This window comes from Neomonachus schauinslandi, chromosome 14, assembly GCF_002201575.2.
Source record: "Neomonachus schauinslandi chromosome 14, ASM220157v2, whole genome shotgun sequence".
Lineage (NCBI taxonomy): Eukaryota > Metazoa > Chordata > Mammalia > Carnivora > Phocidae > Neomonachus > Neomonachus schauinslandi.
In genome coordinates this window covers 64,608,460-64,627,006 of record NC_058416.1, presented here as the reverse complement: position 1 = coordinate 64,627,006, position 18,547 = coordinate 64,608,460, and the positions used below count along the sequence as shown (strand labels likewise).

The following is an 18,547-nucleotide window of genomic DNA, read 5'->3' as shown; positions in this document are numbered from 1 at the left end:
CAAGGCTCAGGGCGCAGGCGCGGCCCTGCTGGGAGGCTGGCGTGGGACGTATGGGGCGGTGCGCGCACGCAGGGGGCGTGGCTGCACGACGTGTTCAGCCTCTGAGCGCTGTGCGGGTTCGACCGGGTGTCGCTAACTTCGGCGGGAGGGTCAGTGGGGCGGCGGGAACCCGAGCTGCCGGCTGGGGCCCGCCCCTCCATCTCTTCCTAACTCCCTGTCCGCAGAGAAGCGCTCGGAGTCCCCGGACTGGGTCCCAGCTGTCCTTCCGAACGGCGAGCCTCAGTTTCTCGGTCGGCGCCGCAGGCTGGGGAGATCCTGAAGTCATTTTCGGGTGCTTCCCGCGGTCTTCGGAGGTCGCCCCCGCGTCCCGCCTCGCCTCACGGCGGCCGATATTGTTCTGCACTTTTTAGGTGGCACTTGGACTCTCGCCCTGGGAGGGAGACCGGTCCGCAGTCTCCAGCTGCAGATCCGTGGACCCGCTTCGCAGACGCTTCGCGCAGCCTCAGGTAGGTCGGCTTCTTTTTGCAGTGGGACTTGTGAGCTCATTTCCCTGCGGTTTCCTGCATGGCGTTTGCGGGAGGGGTGGTGCAGTGGTCCACTTGCTATGAGGCTTTGGGCACGTTATTCTACCCTCGGGGCCCCTTGTCTCCAGCGTTATCGGTGCTTTTTGGCTTTGCGGAGGCAAATGGGCGTGCGTCCCGGTACGTGCTCCTTGAGTAGAGCGCTGTGCAGTCCAGGAGAAGGGCCCAAATTCCTCAGTGTTAGGGTGGGGAGAGAAGGGATAGAGGTCAACAGACTGGTAGCCAAGGCGCCAAAGTGTTAAGAGACCCAGGCTTAGGAAGGTTCAGGCCCGTCAGGGCTGGCTGGTTGGAGCAAGGGAGCATTCTCCCTCAGGCTGCAGGGGGCACACAGGCATGCTGATGAGCAGGCAGCGGACAGCTAGGGTTCTGATTGGGGGTGGGATTTGGGGCTGGGAGGAAGCCAGGGCAGAGACCTGGGTAGTGTGCACTGTCTCCTGGGCATGGGATGTGGGTTTTGCATGCAGCCTGGCACCTAACCTCAGATTGGTGGCAGGAGCTGGGGTGTGGTTTGCAGTCACTGGTTTTCAGAATTCGATGAGGGACTGAACTGGACTCACAAGTGGACTGCATTTGTGTGCTGCCCCTTGGGCCACTGCCGCCGGCAGGCTCTGGCATATTCTTTTACTGTGTTAGGATGGGAAGGGCTTTCAGGTGGAAGAACCCCCACAGAGTGAGGGCTGTACCTGAGAGGTTCCAGAATGCTTGGGTGGCAAAGGTAGGTGCTCTTGACCCTAGCAGCTTCGAGTGCTGCAGGCTACCCTGGAAGGTGCTCAGCAGAAAGACCAGCAGAGCTGTGTCTCCCTGGAGGAACTCACTCTGATGGGGATAGGAGAGATAAACACATGGGCAACTATGCACAAAGGTGTGTGCAGGCCGTGGTGGCCCGACGTGAGTTGATGGAGCATTAGGGTCTGTGTGGAGGGGTTGCAGAGTGTGTTCTGTGGTGGCTATGAGTGGACCTCCCTTTGCAGAGAGACTGAGGAGGTGGCCACTATCAGGCTGGGCAGTGTGAGAGCCCTGGGAGAGGGCTCCTAGCTTTGGAAGGGAACTGTATCTGGTGATGGTTGCAGCCTCCTTTTCCACTGTGGGGCTCTTTGGGCTGCTCAGGGTTGATGGCCACTGCTCTCCAGGCCCTTTATAGCAGTGACTTTGGGTGGTGAAAGAAGACGTAGCAAGTGGAATTAAACTTGGGGGTTTGGATGCTGGGCTGTCGACAGGAATGGGGATGCAAGGAGGTGTGTTCGGGGTGGGGTGGCGTTGCCAGCAGGCTACACTCTTGAGTGGTGAGGTGAGTCTGGAAGGCACGGGTGGGGAGGCTGGAGGGCACAGAGAATAACGGGTCCCTAGGCTTCTGTTGGACAGAAAGGTAGCACCTTCCAAGCTCCTAGTGCTTTGATGTTAAAGGATCTTGTGACATTGTCTACTTACATAGCAGTCACAGTGTTTGGGGCGACTAGGTGACTCCTTTTTGGTGGATTGAAAGGTAGTTCAAAACCAGCATGGTGATGTGTGGTGGTTAAGTTGTGGTCTTTAGAGCCAGGTTCAGCTGCCTCCATCACTTACTGGTGGTTGGTGTGTGGCCGCAGACAAGTGACTTCACTCACCACTCTGCCTCTGGTATGATGAGAGTACCAGCCTCATCAGGGGGTCAGTGTTTGGCACAGATAGAGCACTCAGTAAAAGGTAGCTACTGTCGTTCTCCTGAAACTCCCTGACAGCCAGCCAGGCCATCCAAGGAAACCCTGGGGGTTCCGATCTGGCCCCCTTTCCTTCTCCTGAGACTGACAGCATCTGCCATCACGCCTTGCCCATGAAACATCACAGGTGGCATTTGCCCACCTCAGACCTCCCAGGACTGCCTCCTGGGCCCTCCTTCCACTCAGAGCTCCTGGTTGGGTACCTGGGGTTTGCCTGCTTAGTGCCTCCTCCTGCTGCCCAGTGGAGGTGGTTGGGCCTGGTTCCCGCTCTTCCCCACCTTGTTTTTGGACAGATTGCCTTGGATGGTGGCCTGCGTCTGACAGTCCCGTCAGCTCTTCTCAGCGCTCCTGAGGCCACAGCTGTCAGCTCCTCTGACCCTCAGCACTTGCCTGGAACGCCTGGGTTTGCCGCACCCCTTTTCAGCGCATCTCTGTCCTGTTGTGTCATGCCCACCCTCCCTGCTGCGCTGTCTCTTCCTTTCTTCCTCCTTCCTCTTATAGTCGATGTGGCAAATCCCCTCTGTTCCCAGCATGCCTCTTGGCAGGCACCATTGGCAGGGCCCTTGCAATCCCATCCGGGCAGCAGCCAATTACACCAACGCACACCCTTGGCAGCAGATGGACTAGGTCTCTCCTGGCGTCACATATGCCCCCCCCAGTGGATCCCTGGATTGAGCGGCCCTGCTATGGGGACCCTGTGTGTGCACGCACAACCTTGGAGCAGAAGAGCACGGCCATGAGTGCTCCCGGCGGTAAGCCCACAGAAAGGGGGCCCCCGGCTCTGCACATGCCTGGCCCATGGCCCCCAGGGTGGACTTCCACTGGGTGCCAGTCTCGTACCCACGCACCTTTGATGGCTCCCCAGGGCTTCTGGACCGATATGTCCTTTTGCTTTGAGCACTATCAGGACAACCTCACCTGCATCTTCGAGATCCTAGGGCAACTGATGGACTGAGCCAGGTGTGGGCAGCCCCCTACGTTGATGGGGACCTGCCCCTTGCTGACGATTATGAGCTCTTCTGCCAGGGATCTCAAGGAAGTTGTTCAAGACCCGAACAGTTTCACTGAGTACCGTGCTGTAGCACCTTGCTTCCTGCCTCGAGCCAGCCACCAGTGGCCCCCGGAGCTGCCTGTGGTGAAGCAGTACTTAGCTAAGTACTCAGAGGCCCTGGCACTCAACATGGGTGCTGTCCCAGTTGCTGTGGCCACCCCTACTGTTTGTAGTTCCAACTCTACATCCAGAAATATTCTCCCTGAACAGCAGTGGGCCAAGGAGAACAGCCCTGGGTCTGTGGAATCCCCCATCTTGTCTACTTTTGCATGCAGCACTGACCCTGGTCCTGTGGGGCCAACCTCGTCCCAGCCAGGGGAGGTGACCGCTACATCTGTCCCTGTACTTTCAGGATCTGCTAACCCGCCTGCTCAGAAACCGATCCAGTTCCACCAGGGGGTCCAGAACCCCAGAAGACAGAGGAGGAGGTTTCTAAGACAGAGGTAGACCAGGAGACATCCTTAGGTACCCCACAGTGGGTGGCAGACACCTCAGAGGCCCCAGGAGACCTAACAGTTTCCCCACTCCCCACCCCACAGCCCTGGATTCTGGACACAGCCCAGGCAGATGCAGATGCAGCAGTGCTCCTTGTGATGAAGTGGCCTACATAGCTGAGGAACCCCACAGCCCTCCAATAGGACGGGGTGGCTTTCCCAGATATTGCCGTATCCACTTGTTTTATTGCTGGGCAGGAGGTGCACCTGTTTGGGCTCTGCTCTGAGCCCTTGTCTCCTTCACCACCCCACCACCTGTTATAGCAGAATATTGGGCTCTACGCTGTGCCTGTCATCCTCTGACTTCCCCAGTGGCCCAGAAGCTGCCTCCTCAGCTGCATTTCCACTGGTTGGACAGTTTCATACAGCAGTCCTCATCAGATATTTCTATGTCTTTATAACCGCTCCACTCCCCAGACCCCTTTGTTCAATGTTGGCTGGACTAAACTAGGTCTGCCATGTCAGCCCTGTTTGGATCTGTCCCTGGATGGTGTCTCTGCTTTGGCCCCCTTGCCCATCTTGGCTCCCTGTGACCTCTGACCTCTTGGCTGGAATTTAAGGAAGGCTGCATGGAGGAAGCAGCCACTTTGATCATTTAGTATGAGTGGGATGGCAGAGAAAGATGCTTCCCTATGGGTTTACCAGCAGTCTTGGCCAGCTAGGGAGGTGAGATACAGGCCTCCTTGCCAGTCTAATTCAGTGTCAGGCATTTTTCCCTTTTGTATATTAAGATTGTAGTTATGCCTGGTTTTCTTCAGAAGTTGACATGAATTTCTGTGTCTCAGTGCCTTTGCCCATGTTGCCCTCCCACTTTCTGCTCTTCATCAGTCCCTGCCTCCTTGCCCACTCTTACACATTGCTGACTCAGCACTTAAACCATAACACTATAAATGACTTGTATCTTTGGGTAGGCTATGAGCCTCTAGGGCAGGGGCTCCATCTTGATCAGCTTTGCATCCCTAGTACACAATTTGGTACTCATTAAACATATGTTGAATTTATGGCTCAGCTTGTGGTGTGGTGGCTGCTGACGAGCAGAGCCCTTATTTTGTTAGCTGGAACACTGTTGCCTGTTCTGTTGGGAACCGGCTAGGCCCTAGCCATGAGTACTCTAGGTCGGTGTTGGAGGTGTGGTTTCTGGTGGGGGCTTTGCGAATTGAAGGGTCTGGCTGAAGGATGGAGTTAGGACTGGCAGGTAGAGTGTGGTTTTGAGAACTGACTTCCTAGAGCTGGAGGTGAAGTGAGGAGCAGGCAGCAGACCAGAGCTATGAGGCCCAGGGGCCAGAGGATTGGAATGAAGAAAGACCTGTTCTGTACAAGGATGGGTTTTCTAATAATGAGAACTGAGCTCAGAAGCTCCCTTAAGCCAAATTTAACACAGGATGGGTACAGTGTACCTACCCAGAGGAACAGTTAGACAAGAATGTCAAGTCCCTTCAGTTTTATAATTGTGGAAACAACACTTTCCTGGAAACTAGGAAGAAAAAATAAATGGAAATGTGAACTGCTACTAAAACTAGTTATTTTAGAGAAAAATTAGTAGTAAGCAAACATCTGGTAAAAATTTTTAAGTCTGGTAAAAATTTTTAAGTAAAATAGACAGGTTGGGATTATTTAGTAATTGTTAACTTTAAAAGGCTCTGGGTTCAGATGGTTTTATGCGTGAGCTATTTTAAGGCACAGATGCCTTGTAACTAAAACAGTTGCAAGTCTTAGAAATAAGTGGGAAGGTGATATAACCCTAAAAGCAAACAAACAAGCTAACAGAAGAAATCACTATGCAGCCTTGATTCTGATCAAGTGTGGGAAATCCCTGCACATTGTAACTCAGCCCCAGATGCACTGCTGCCCCTCCACACTATTGCTCAGTTCTGGACCCTCCTTTTTCAAACCCAGCTCAGACTGCGTCCCACCCCCACCCACTGGCCTGCCAGTGGGTCTGATATTGTTGGCCTTATCTTTTGAGTTGGTAAGATGTCTCTGACAAGAGAACCTGGGGTTACTCACTGGGGTGATGGCCCAGTCACTTACTTAGTTGACATCCCCACTGTTGCTGGCATCTGCGCAGGACACCTTTCTCATCTACATTTAGTGGACTGGAAGTGAATCCCTTTCAGCTCAAGATTGCCATCTTCCCTTCTGACCGCCCCCCCCGCCCCCATTACCATCTCCCTTGGGCCCCAGACAGCTCCTGCCAGCTTGGTTTGTAGTCTGGCATACCTCTCCTCAGGGTCAGCTCTCCCAAGGCAGGCCCAAGAGGATCTGCGGAGAGGCCAGATGACCTGTCTTTTAATTTGGAAAATGGGCCGTATTGTGGTTGGGCTCTCATCACAAAGGAAAAGAAACAAGGGCAGGGCCTTAGCAGCAAAGGCAAGGTTGCCAGTTCCTGGGTGCCCTTGCAGGTGGGATCAGGAGAGGATGGGAGGGCTCTGGCATGACGTTGCAGATAGGCAGTGCATATGGTGTTGCAGAGCGACAGTTTCCTTGGCAGCCGTTGCTGTGCCCTGTCTTTGGGCAGATGCAATGACCTAGCTGCTTTCCTGTTCTGAGGGGGGAGAAGGAACAGAGAGACAGCAGAGGAGGCCCTGCCATGCATGACGGGAGGAGGATCCTTGGGTCATTCGCCACTCCCAGCTCTTCACACACAGGTGGGCTAGAGGAGGCTACTCCTGGGAGCAGGACAGTCTGGCAGGGTTTGCTGGCTGTGCTCAGGGTCTGGCTGATGTGCTGGGGTCTGCCTACCGGATCATCGTGCCCGTCCCATACTTGGCCTTGGAAATAACCTAGAGATTTTATTTCCTAAAGATATGACACAGTGGGCACTATGGGAGGGTTTTTAAAGTACACGTCTCCAAGGAAAATTTAACACCAGAAGTATTATGGATATGGTCCTATGAGAGAACTTTTTATAAAGCTGCAACAATGAAAGTACTTGGAATTGGTGTGGATGGATGAACAGAGGAGAATAGAAAACTTTGAAATAAAGCCAATAAATGCAGGAATTTAGTTCATGCTGAAGGTATTGTTTCAAATTAATGGGGGTGAAATGGATTATTTAGTAAAAGGAGTTGGAACAACTGGTTAGCCATCTGGAAAATAGTAAAACTGGATACCCACCTCACTCTGTGCCAGGCTCCACTCCAGATGGATTAAAGATTTCAATATTTAAAAACATAAAAGTACTACAGGGAAGTATGGGTGATTTTTTTTTTCTGCCTGTGATCCCAGAACTTTAAAAGTTCTAGGTATCCAGAATTGCTGAAGGTATGGAGAAAGAGGCTTTTTCTTGCTCTTGATGGGAATATCAAATACTACAATTCACCCACATAACATTTCTAAGCACACATACCCTGACCACTTGCCTATGGGCAGATGGCTGTTGTTCTTCTTCAGTGTGGGGCTTCAGAGCATGGACTTGAGCTTGGTCACACCTTGCCTCCACTTGCAAGCTCATGGTCTGTGGTGTCACCTGACCTCATAAGGTGGTGGGAAGATCGAATGAGATAAGGCCTGTGTAGTGGCCGGAGCCCTGTCAAGTGCCTAGTGGGCACTCACTGCATTAACAGCAAAGCTGGAAACAGCCCAAAGGCCCTGTAGTATGGAGTGAGGTAAATAGAGATGTTCTGTCACATCAGTCAGGATGAGCCAGATCGTGCTGCAGTCAAAACCTCCCACGTCTCACTACTCATCTGTCACAGACCAGCTGGGGTGGCCCTTGCCCATTGCAGAGGACCTGTGCTGACAGGAGTTCACTGGACGCATTCTCCGCAACCACAGAGGCAGGAGAAAGATCACAGTGAACCACAAGTGATACTTACATCCCTCCTTTTCCAGTACGGTGGCCAAAAGAAGCTGCCAAACCACACCTGAGTTCTGAGGGATGAGCGGCTAATCCTCCCGTGGGGTGGGGCTGTCAGCATGGAGAAGGTGAACCTGATGCTCAGTAGTGACCCTAACCCGTCGCCAAAGTGGGGGCAGGCCTGCATCAATACCTGTGGAAAGATGCCTGTGAGCTTACTAAGGCCGCGGGGCTTAAACAACAGAATGTATTTCTCCCAGTTCTGGAGGCTGGAAGTCCAAGATCAAGGTGCTGGCAGGGTTGTTTCTCCTGCGGTCTGTCCCCTTGGCTTGTGATGGCCATCTGCTCCCTGTCTCCTCACATGGTTGTCTCTCTGTGCCTGTCCTAATTTCCTCTTACAAGGACACTAGTCCTATTGGATTAGGGGCCACCCATATGACCTCATTTAACATTAATTTCTTCTTTAGAGGCCCTGTCTCCAAATAGAGTCACATTCTGAGAGGGTAGGGGCTAGAACTTCCAACAGGTGAATTGGAGGGGGGGGGGGACACAATTTGCCCATAATAATGCCCAAGATGGATTTCTTGTTTTTCATTTTTGCAATTTCCAATAATGTAATGGTGAGCACTCTTGGGGGTGCAGAGCCTCTCCAGGCCACGGCAGCAGAACATGCTGGGAACGCTTATTTCAGAAATCTTTGCCTGCCTGAGGGTACAAAGACATTACCCTGTATTTCCCAGTTTTAATGTTTTGACTCTCAAGTCAGCTTGACTAATGGCGTGGCGTGCAGAGGGCTCTGCCGTGGTCATCAGATAGCCAGTGACGGGCACGGGCCCCTCCACCTACCTGCGCCAGACATGTAATAGGAGTGGGAATCGGTTTGAGATGTGGAGCCGCTGAGTTTGGGGGCTTGTGTATCCCACAGCGTGACCTATCCTACCCTAACGAGTAGAGGCCCCTTTCCCCACAGGGCACGGACCTTCCCATCCCAGGTTAAGGATGCCAAGCTGGCCCAGCCTGTCCATGGTGCCATCCTTCTCATACATGCCTAGCTCTCTGGTCTGGTCTGTCCTCACCAATGATCTAGCTTTATAGTGAGTCTTTATAGCGAGTCTTCATTATTTGGTAGAGAAATGTTCCCACCTCCCCCACCCCTCCACTGACACCTTGTTCTTTAAGTTGTCTTGGCTAGTTTTAAGAACACGTCATCATAAGCACAGGATGGTACAGTGGACCATGGCGTTCCGTTGCTTGCCTCCAGAGGTGGTCAGTCCTTATCCTGGGGGCGCCATGTTGGTGGACTGCTGGCCGAGTGAGCAGTGCCAGACAGTGGGAGTCCTGAGCTCACTATCTCTTTGGGCTGTGGCGTCCTCATTTGTAAATGGGCAACATGATCTCTCTGTTACAAGGGTGTTGATGGTGAGCCTGGGAGGAGTCCCTGGCCTTTGGGGTGCCCTTGGCAGCCCATTCCTTCTCTCCTGGCCTCAAGGCTGCACAGCCAGGGCTGGGGCCTGTGGGTGGTGCGTGCTCATCCACTTGCCAGGTGGGGCCACCAGACGGTGGAGAGGAACATTCTGGGCTGCTCACCTGTGTGCCTGAGCAGCACAGGGCCTGGGCTGACAGCCCACACTCTGCCATACAGCTGGCGAAGTGCAGGTCCTGCATGGTCAGTGTAGGGACGTTTGGCCCTGGGAGTGCCACATCTCATGCCCCATGGGGTCCTCAGTGCCGAGCGTCGTTCACCTTGACACTTTTGCACCATAGCCAAGGTTTTCTGAAGGCCATGGGTGGGGAGATGGGCAGCCCGTGAGGACCTGCAGGGTAGGGGAATCCAGGAAGCATGGGGTGGCCAGGTACCTGATCCAGTGTGCTGTCCCCTAGGGCGTGGCAGCCTTCCCACCACCAAGACCCTGTGTTCCTTCCCCTGAAAATCAGGGTGCAAATGGGAGCCATGGATGGTAACCCTGGGGCCAGTGCAGCTCTGCCCCTGTGTTCCCACCCCGCTCCAGGTGCCCACTTCACAAAGCCCACCGTGGCCTCCTGGTCCCTATCATCATGTCCCCTGCCTCCATCCCCCTCCATCCCCCTCTACCCCCCACAAGTTGCTGAACTTTTGCAAGGCTCCCTTTGCTGCCTGTGTAAGGGAGAGAATTTCTGCCTTGCATGTGCTTGGACGCGGCCGGCAGGCCCCTCAGGGCTACCATCGCTGTCCCTGACCCTTCCCTCCCCCAAGGCTGCAGTCAGGCGCTGCCAGTGGCTGTTAGTGCCCGTGCACACGTGTGAATGTGTGCACCTCGACATGTGTGTGTGCACAGACCGCACAGCCCATTGTGAACATGCGGTGTCTCGGTGGGCACGTAATTTGCACATCTGTGAGTGTGTGTTAGGTGGGTGGGGGGCTCCCCTGCCCAAGGTAGCCCCTGTCACAGGAGCAAACACATGCATCCCTGTCAGAAAGTGTATCACCACCACCATGGTTACAGACCCCCTCTCCAACTGGGATCAGGTTCCCAGGAGCTGCCTGGGCACTAGCCCATGGGAACTGGCCCACTCTGTGCCCAAGGTGAGAGTGGTCTGGGTGCTGTCGTCAGCATTGGGCAGCTGGCCGCCGTGGACCAGAGCTCATGGCGGATGTGGGCCCCAGAAGCTGGTGCATGGGAATGGTCATGCTTCCTGTAAAACAGCGAGCTTTTCCGTGTGTTCACCAGGGACAAAAATGCTGCTGGCCTGGCTGGCGTCCCACCCCTGCCTGTAAGTCTGTGGGGGCAGGCTGGCTGAAAATGCTCCCGAGTTGGACTTCCTTCCTGCCATCTTGCCAGGCTCCCTGGACCTGCTCCTGGGGGTGATGGGCGTCCTAGCTGCAGCTTGAGGCGCCTATTTGTGGGGTGGCCCTGCCTGCCCAGCCTGCCTGCCTCTGCCACCCAGCAGCCCCTCTCCCTGGCCTTTCCTTTCAGTCTAGCAAGATTGGCCTGTCCCCCCATCCCAAGCAGAAGTCTCAGTGGCCCAGCTCCGAAGCCCCTGCTGGCCGTGGGCACACGGCCACACCTCACGCACTGCAGCTGCTAGTTTGTCAGACATCACTGTGGCTTTGTCCATGAGGCTCCATCCTGCTGCCCCAGTGCAGTCTAACCCTGCCAGGCAAAGCATCCAGCAGGGACTTGGCTGTGGTGTGGCAGGGCAGGACAGGCACGCTGGTGGGAGGGCTGTGCTCACCTCTGCCTGGGCACCCATCGTACCACATGGGCCTTGACCCCTGCAGAGGAGCCAGGTCCCAGGGGATGTGGCTATAACTTTGCCTCCATTGCCCTCTCCTCCAAACACAGTGGAGCCCTTCCAGAAGGGGTGCTCACACACCTGGTGGGGTGAATGTCTAGACACGGTGTGGGGCACTGCTGGGTTTACTGCAGGCAAGGAGTTCCTATGGGGCCTGGGACAGTCTTGTCTGAGGTCGTGAATCTTCCTGGACGGGGCACCTTCCCCTTCAGAGGAGCCAGGAATGCGTGAGCTTTGCAGGAGCAGGTCTCCACGTTACGGAGCAAGTGACTTGCTGCTCTTGGGCAGAACAAGAAGCTTCAGGCCAAGGATGGAGGTGGCTGTCAGTCTGTCCCCCAAGGGCCTTCAGGAGTGCAGCACTCTTGACTACCACAGAAGCCTGTTGTTCCTACAGCTGTCCTCCAGATCTGCTTTGCAGCCTTTCTGGCCCATGGGGAGATGCCCTGCCCGTACTCGAAGCTCGGAGGGGGCTCCTGGCAGCTGGGCTCTACGGTTTTCTCAGTACACTCAATAAACAGCCAGCACAGGACCCTGTGGAGCCTCAGGCCACCATCACCTGCTGCTCCTGGGACACGGCTGTGCCAGAGGCAGGCAGGCCTGGGACTGGCCTTCAGTCCCCTAGGGGAAGGGCTGCTGGAGGGCATTCTTTACACCCTCTCACCCCCACGCTGTACACACAGAGTTCCATCAGTCACCGGGAGAGTTGGGGATGGCTACAGTTGGGGTGTGCACTTGCTGCCCAGGGGGAAGGCGGGTGCAGGGATGGTGCCAGGCTCCCACCTCCCCACTGGACTCTGAGGCCTGCAGTGCGCAGGGCTGCTCGTAGCACTGTCCTCCCTCCCCTCAGCCCTCCGTCCCAGGCGGGGCTGGCCGCGCTGCGTCCCCGGAACCCCTCCCTGGGATCTGCATCTTTGAAGCCACGGATACTGACAGAGGATTCAATGAATCCAAGGTCGCCAGTCGGGCGTTGACAGATGCCCGGCCACGATACTCTTTCTGATTTAATAACCGAATGGGAGGCTGGCCCTTGGTAATAATTAGGGCTAATTACTGAGGAGGTGTTGACAGACGGGCTGAGAGGAAACAAACTACCTTTATCCCCGGGCTTAGAGTCAGATTACCGGCCCAGTGCTATCTGCCCCTCAGAAAGTAGACGCTTCAATCACTCACCGAGGCTTCAAAGGGGAAAGGGCCCTGACAATGCACGGGGTTTGGAAAGGAGCTATGAAGTGCGCCTTTGACTCCGAATCGCCAAACGGAGCCCCATTCCAGAAATGGTTTCTTTGTGAAGTTTGAGTTACCCCCGGCAAAGCTGCCTCCCTGGCTCGGGGCAGGGGAGGGGTGCAGTGGGCGCAGGCTGGGCTGGGGCTGGGACGGGCCCGCCCTGTCCCGATCCCTCCTAGGCTGGGCCTGTGCCTGGCAGCCCACGGGGCCTGAGCAGGGAGGTGCAGCATGCTTTCCTTGGCCCAGGGACTGTGTCCAGTTCTTTGTGGCTGTGAGCTGCTGGTAACGGGATAGGGATCTTACTATCCCTGAAGGGCTTGTTCCTTCCCTTGTCTCATCCGGGCGTGCTTTCTTTTCTTTCTTTCTTTCTTTTTTTTTTTTTAAAGATTTTATTTATTTATTTGACAGATAGAGACATAGCGAGACAGGGAGCACAAGCAGGGGGAGTGGGAGAGGGAGAAGCAGGGTTCCCGCCGAGCTGGGAACCTGATGTAGGGCTCGATCCCAGGACCCAGGGATCAGACCTGAGCCAAAGGCAGACACTTAACGACTGAGCCACCCAGGCATCCCTGGACATGCTTTCTAAAGCTGTTGTGGGCAGGTCTAAGCTCTCTGGTTTGGTTTGGTTTGGTTTTCTAAGGGGTCTAGCATGCTAGACTCCAGCGGTGGTCAGTCCTTATCCTGGGGGCGCCGTGTTGGTGGCTTGAGTGATGAGCCATGCTGTAGATGGGACACTGACCCCCAGGGGCCTCAGCGATAGGGTGACGACTTGGAACAGTGTTGTCCTAAGTTGTAGGCTGGTTTCTGATGCCTGTATGTGTACCTGCTGACTTCCCTGGGACTCCCTGCATTTCAAAGACCATGGAGGGCAGTGGTCAGACCTCCATTCCCCTGGTGGGAAGCAGGAGCCCTGGGAAGTTTCCCAGTGACCTGGCCTGGACCGCCCAGGTCGCTGTGTCTGTGATGTGGCTTCGAAGGGCCAGTTCTGGGACTCTTGCTGTAGTCTGTCCTGACCACAAAGGCAGGAGGGTGATGAAGCAGTACTCAGGACAGGACTGTCCAGAGAGCGTCTTTCCGGTTTCAGGTGTAGCCTGGGAGGCACAAAGTAAGTGGGTCTCTGTTCCTGCCAGCCTGGAGGACCAGCCATTTCAGAGGCTTCCCACTAGGATGGCTGTATACTTTAAGGAGAGAATGAGCTGGTCTGGCTGGTGGAGAGCAGTCTTGTTAGATCAGCATTCTGCCTTTCCCTGGCATGCTGCTCTGCTTCTGGAAGTGACCATGGTGGTGATGATGATGATGGTAAAAATCATCAGCTAGTTTGCTTAGCTGTTAGGGGCACTATTGATGAATTTAAGTCTACTTCTGTGAGGGCAAAAATAGGATGGTGAATTATTTTAAATGGGATAAGCCCTTAAAAATTGGCATTAAATCTGTTTAAAGTCACCTAAGTAGAATTAGAAATTGTCTCTAAGCCAGAAAAGTCTAAGCAGGAAACTGGGTTTTCATAATGTGTTAGCAGTAACTCCAATTGACTGTAGCTTGAGAAAAAAATAGCACAATATTGTCTAATATATTTTATTTGAAAAACAGCATCCCAGAAAATGGCCAAGAGAGCAGTGGCCCAGTGCGTTAACTTGTGCACAGAAGCGTGCTTGAGCCCTTTTCTCTTCTTATTAACGTCTTATGTGATTAGCATTGTACGGTTGTCTCAGTCGTGAACCAGCACTGGTACATCATTACTGACTTAAGTCCATATTTATTCAGATTTCTTGAGTTTTTACCTAATGTCCCCCTTCTGTCCCAGGATGCCATCCAGGGCATCACATTACATTTAGTTGTCAGGTGTCCTTAGTCTCCTCTGGGCTGTGACAGTTTCTTAGGCTTCCCCTATTTGTATAGCCTTGACAGTTTTATGGGGTACCAGTCAGGTCTTTTGTAGAATGTTCCTCAGCTAGGGTATGTCACGTGTTTTTCTCATGATTAGACTGGGGCTGTGGGTTTCCGGGAGCCAGCCCTCAAAGACAAAGCACCATCTCATCACATATTAATGGTACATGCTGTCAAAATGACATTACTGCCTTGGTCACCTGGATGTGAAGTTAGTCTTTTCTTTCCCTTTCAGACTGTCCTCTTAGGAAGGAAATCAGTATGGGCAGCCCCTCACGAGGGGTGGAAGTTCTGCTGCACATCATTGAGGGCTGAGTATCTACACAAATTATTTGGAATTTTCCTGCATGCAAGATTTGTCTACTCTCCCCCGTTTATTTATTTCTTCAATCATTTTATTATATCAGTATGAACTCATGAATACCTTATTAATATGATCGTTACTATGAAATGTACTTAAGAGTGAGTACTTAACACCTGTCTACAACAGTACCACCACAGTCCCAACATAGAAACTGATCCATTACCTCAGAACTTTCCTCCTGCTCCCCCTCGGTGGTCAGCCTCTCCCTCCACCCCTGACCCCCAGCCACTGCCCACCTGTGCTCTCTACCTAGTTGGGCCGGAATGCCATATAACTAGGCTCATATTGTGTGTAACCTTTCACTCACCATAATTCTCTGGAGATCCATCCATGTTGCATTTTTCAATAGTTAGTTCCTTATTATTGCTCAAGAGTATTCCATTCACCTGTGGATGTTCATTTGGGGCAATGTGAACAGAATTGCTGTACACATTCATGTACAGGTTTTTGTTTGCACATCAATTTTCATTTCTAGAATAAATATCTAGGGGTAGGATTGCCAGGCAATATGATACATGTATATTTCATTCAATAAGAAACTACCCAACTGTTTTCCAGAATGCTTGTACCATTTTGCATTCTTACAAACAGTGTATGAGAATTCTGTGCTCCACGTTTCCATCACCAAAACTTGGATTTGTTCTTTTTTTTTTTAAGCCATTCTAATATTTGTGTTCAGTTCCATTTCATTTAAACTGTCAAGCTTATGTGCACTGAGTTGTTTATAGCATTTCCTTAATGTTTGTTGTGTCTCGAGTGATAATCCTTCTTTCATGAGGATTGTTTGTTTCTTCTCCCTTTTTTTTGTAGTTCTTTGTCTAGAGATTTATCAATTTTACGAATCTTTCTAAAGAACCAATCTCTTGTTTTGTTGATATTCTTTATTGCTTTACTATTCTCTATTTCATTTGTTTCTGCTCTATCCTTATCATTTCCTTCCTTTAGCTTGCTTTGGGGCTTATTTTGCACCTCTTTTTCTAGTTTTTTAAGGTGCAGGCTACATCATTGATTTGAGACCTTTCTTTTTCTAATGTAGGCATTTTTTTTTTTTTAAGGTAATCTCTACACCCAGCATGGGGCTTGAACTCATGACCCTGAGATCCAAGAGTCTTACGCCCTACTGACTGAGCCAGCCGGGTACCCTGAATGTAGGCATTTAATGCTGTGTGTTTTCCTCCATGCCTCCCTTTAGCTGCATCCTACAAATTTTGATTATTTTGTTTTTCATTTTTATTAAGTGCAAAATATTTTCTGATTTCTCTTGGGATTACTTACCTCTTTGACCAATTGAGTATTTCAAAGTATATTGTTCATTTTCCAAATATTTGGAGACTTTCCAGTTACCTTTCCATTATTGATTTCCAGGTTAATTCCATAACGTTAGTGAACATATTTTGTATGCTTTTGTTTCTTCTTCATTTTTTAAGGTTTTGTTTTATGACCCAGGATATGGTCTATCTTGATGAATATTCCATGTGCATTTGAGAAGAATGTGTTCTTTTCTGTTGGGTAGCATATTCGCTTAATGTCAACGAAGTCAAGTAGGTAGATAGTATTAGGATTCTGTATGACTTTTTGGCCACTTATTCAACTAATTACTAAGGAGGAGTTTAAGTCTTAGCTATAATTATGTATTTGTTTATTTCTGCTTTCAGTTCCGTCAGTTTTTCCTTCATGACTTTTGAAGTTCTGTTGTTAGCTGAATATATATTTAGGACTCATGTCTTTTTGATGAATTGATACATTTTTTTATTTTGTATCTTTCTTATCCCTGGTAATATTCCTTTCTCTGAGGTCTACTTTCTGTGACATTAACATATCCTTTCCAGCCAACTTTCTTTTATTGTATGTATAGTAATTCTTTTTCATCTTTTTACTTTTAATCTGTGTTTTTATATTTAAAGTGGGTTTCTGCCAGATAACTTACATTTGGGCCTTTTTTAAAAAAAAATAGGTTATAATTGTTAGATCTGATAATTAACATGTTGAGAGCATTTACATTTATTGTAATCATTGATATGATTCTATTTTGGTCTACCAGTTTGTTGTTTTCTCTTTTTCCTCTGATTTTTTTGGTTCCTCTCTCTCCTCTTTCCTGTCTTCTTTTGATTTATTTAAATATTTTCAAATGCTATGTTTAAATTTTTCTATTGGCTTTTCAGCTATATCTCTTTGTATTATATGTTTTTAATGGTTCCTCTAGAGATTGCAGTGTACGTTCTCAACCTTTCACAGTTTTCTTAGGGTTAATATTATTTTTCATTTCAAGTAAAATATAGAAGCCTTACAATCATATAGGTCCCCTTACCCTCCTGCCTTCATGTGATTGCTGTTTTATTGAAAACCCTACCAGACAGTGTTACCGTTTTAACAATATACATGTTCACTTAAGAGGTGAACATTGTCTTTTATATTTACCTGGATATTTACTATTTCTCTTCCTCTGCCTTCTTGAAGTTCCACATTCCCTTCTGAGTATCATTATTTTTGAGCTGTAGAACCTACTTTAGTATTTCCTTTAGGCCACATCTGCTGGCAAGAAAGTCTCTTAGTTTTCCTTCACCTGAGAATGTCTATTTTTGCCTTCATTCCCAAAAGAGAATTTACTGGATATAGAGTTTTTTTCTTTCAATACTTTAAAGATGTTCCACTGTCTGCTGGCTTCCATAGTTTCTGATGAGAAATCCACACTAATTCAGATTATTATTTCCCTATGTATGTGTCATCACTGTCCAGATTTTTTTCTTTATTATTTTTCAGCAGTTTAATTATGATGTGTTTGTTTGTTTTTAAAGATTTTATTCATTTATTTGACAGAGAGAGACACAGCGAGAGAGGGAACACAAGCAGGGGGAGTGGGAGAGGGAGAAGCAGGCTTTCTGCTGAGCAGAGAGCCCAACACGGGGCTCGATCCCAGGACTCTGGGATCATGACCTGAGCCGAAGGTAGACGCTTAATGACTGAGCCACCCAAGCACTCCTAATTATGATGTGTTTAAATATGGTTTTATCCTGCTTATGGTTCATTGAGTCCTTAAATCTATAAATTTTTGTCTCTTCCCAAATTTGTGAAATTTCAGGCAGCTATTTATTCAAGTAATTTTCCTGCTCCATTTCTTTCTCTTCTTCTCAGACTCCAGTTACTACGACCTCAGACCTTTTACTGTTATTCCACAAGTCCCTGATGTTCTAATCATTTATTTTAATTTTTTTCTTTCTGATTTTATATTAGATAATTTCTGTTGACCAATCTTCATGTTCATTGGCTCTTTCCTTTATCATCTCCCATTCCATTATTGAATTTTTTTTTGTTTTGGATATTGTATTACTCAGTTTTGAAATTTCCTTTTTAAAAAAATTAACTTATGTTTCTCTGCTGAGAACTTTCCTTCTGTTCATTTCAAGTATGTTTACCTTTGCCTCATGGAGCATAATTATAAAAGTTGCTTTAGAATCCTTATCTGAAGGGCGCCTGGGTGGCTCAGTCGTTAAGTGTCTGCCTTCGGCTCGGGTCATGATCCCAGGGTCCTGGGATCGAGCCCCGCATCGGGCTCCCCACTCAGCGGGAAGCCTGCTTCTCCCTCTCCCACTCCCCCTGCTTGTGTTCCCTCTCTTGCTGTATCTCTCTCTGTCAAATAAATAAAATCTTTAAAAAAAAAAAAAAGAATCCTTATCTGATATCCCCAACATCTGAATAGTCTCAAGGTGGGCATCTATAGGTTGACTTTTCCCTTGAGAACTGCTCTCATTTTCTGGTTCTTGGTATGTTGAATAATTTTGTATTATTTCCCAGACATATCCTAGTTGAGTGTTACATGGGGTCCTCTGGAGAATGTTGAATTTTGTATTAGCAGGCAGTCAGCCCAGTTAGAATTGCCACACAAGTTCTGTCTTGCCCTTTGTGGGCTATGGTTTTAATCTCTTTTCAGTTTTCAACACTTTTGAGAGGCTCCTTTGGGTCTATCCCAGGCTTATAAAACTCAGTAGTGAGCGTGGGACCTTTATGGGTTCATTCACAGAATTAAGAAACCTTTTTCTTTAGCTCTTTCCTCTCTGCAATTCTCCCCACCAACTCCACACACTCCATCCAGCAGGATCCCCTTTTCTTGGTTCCTCTGGCCAAAAAGACAGAGGTTTCTCTCAGAGTCACTTCTCCCACACAGTTCTGTGTCTAGGGC

At 50.1% G+C, this 18,547-nt stretch overlaps 2 protein-coding genes across 3 annotated transcripts in view; both read left to right on the top strand.

Annotated features, from left to right (window-relative positions):
• The first annotated feature begins 2,782 nt into the window (after nt 1-2,782).
• Nucleotides 2,783-3,940, top strand: RTL10 (retrotransposon Gag like 10). The gene is given in 7 exon segments (XM_044921030.1): nt 2,783-2,929; nt 2,931-3,081; nt 3,084-3,156; nt 3,158-3,222; nt 3,225-3,304; nt 3,306-3,708; nt 3,711-3,940. Coding segments are annotated over 7 exon segments (1,149 nt in total).
• GNB1L (G protein subunit beta 1 like) overlaps nt 3,689-18,547 on the top strand; it is a 58,027-nt gene continuing 43,168 nt past the window's right edge. The window contains exon 1 of one of the 2 annotated variants that reach the window (XM_044920913.1): nt 3,689-3,772. The gene's annotated coding sequence lies outside the window, so the exon portion shown is untranslated. Of the gene's footprint in view, nt 3,773-15,484; nt 15,519-18,547 lie in introns of those variants that run through there. The other variant, XM_021690850.1, reaches the window with a different exon arrangement.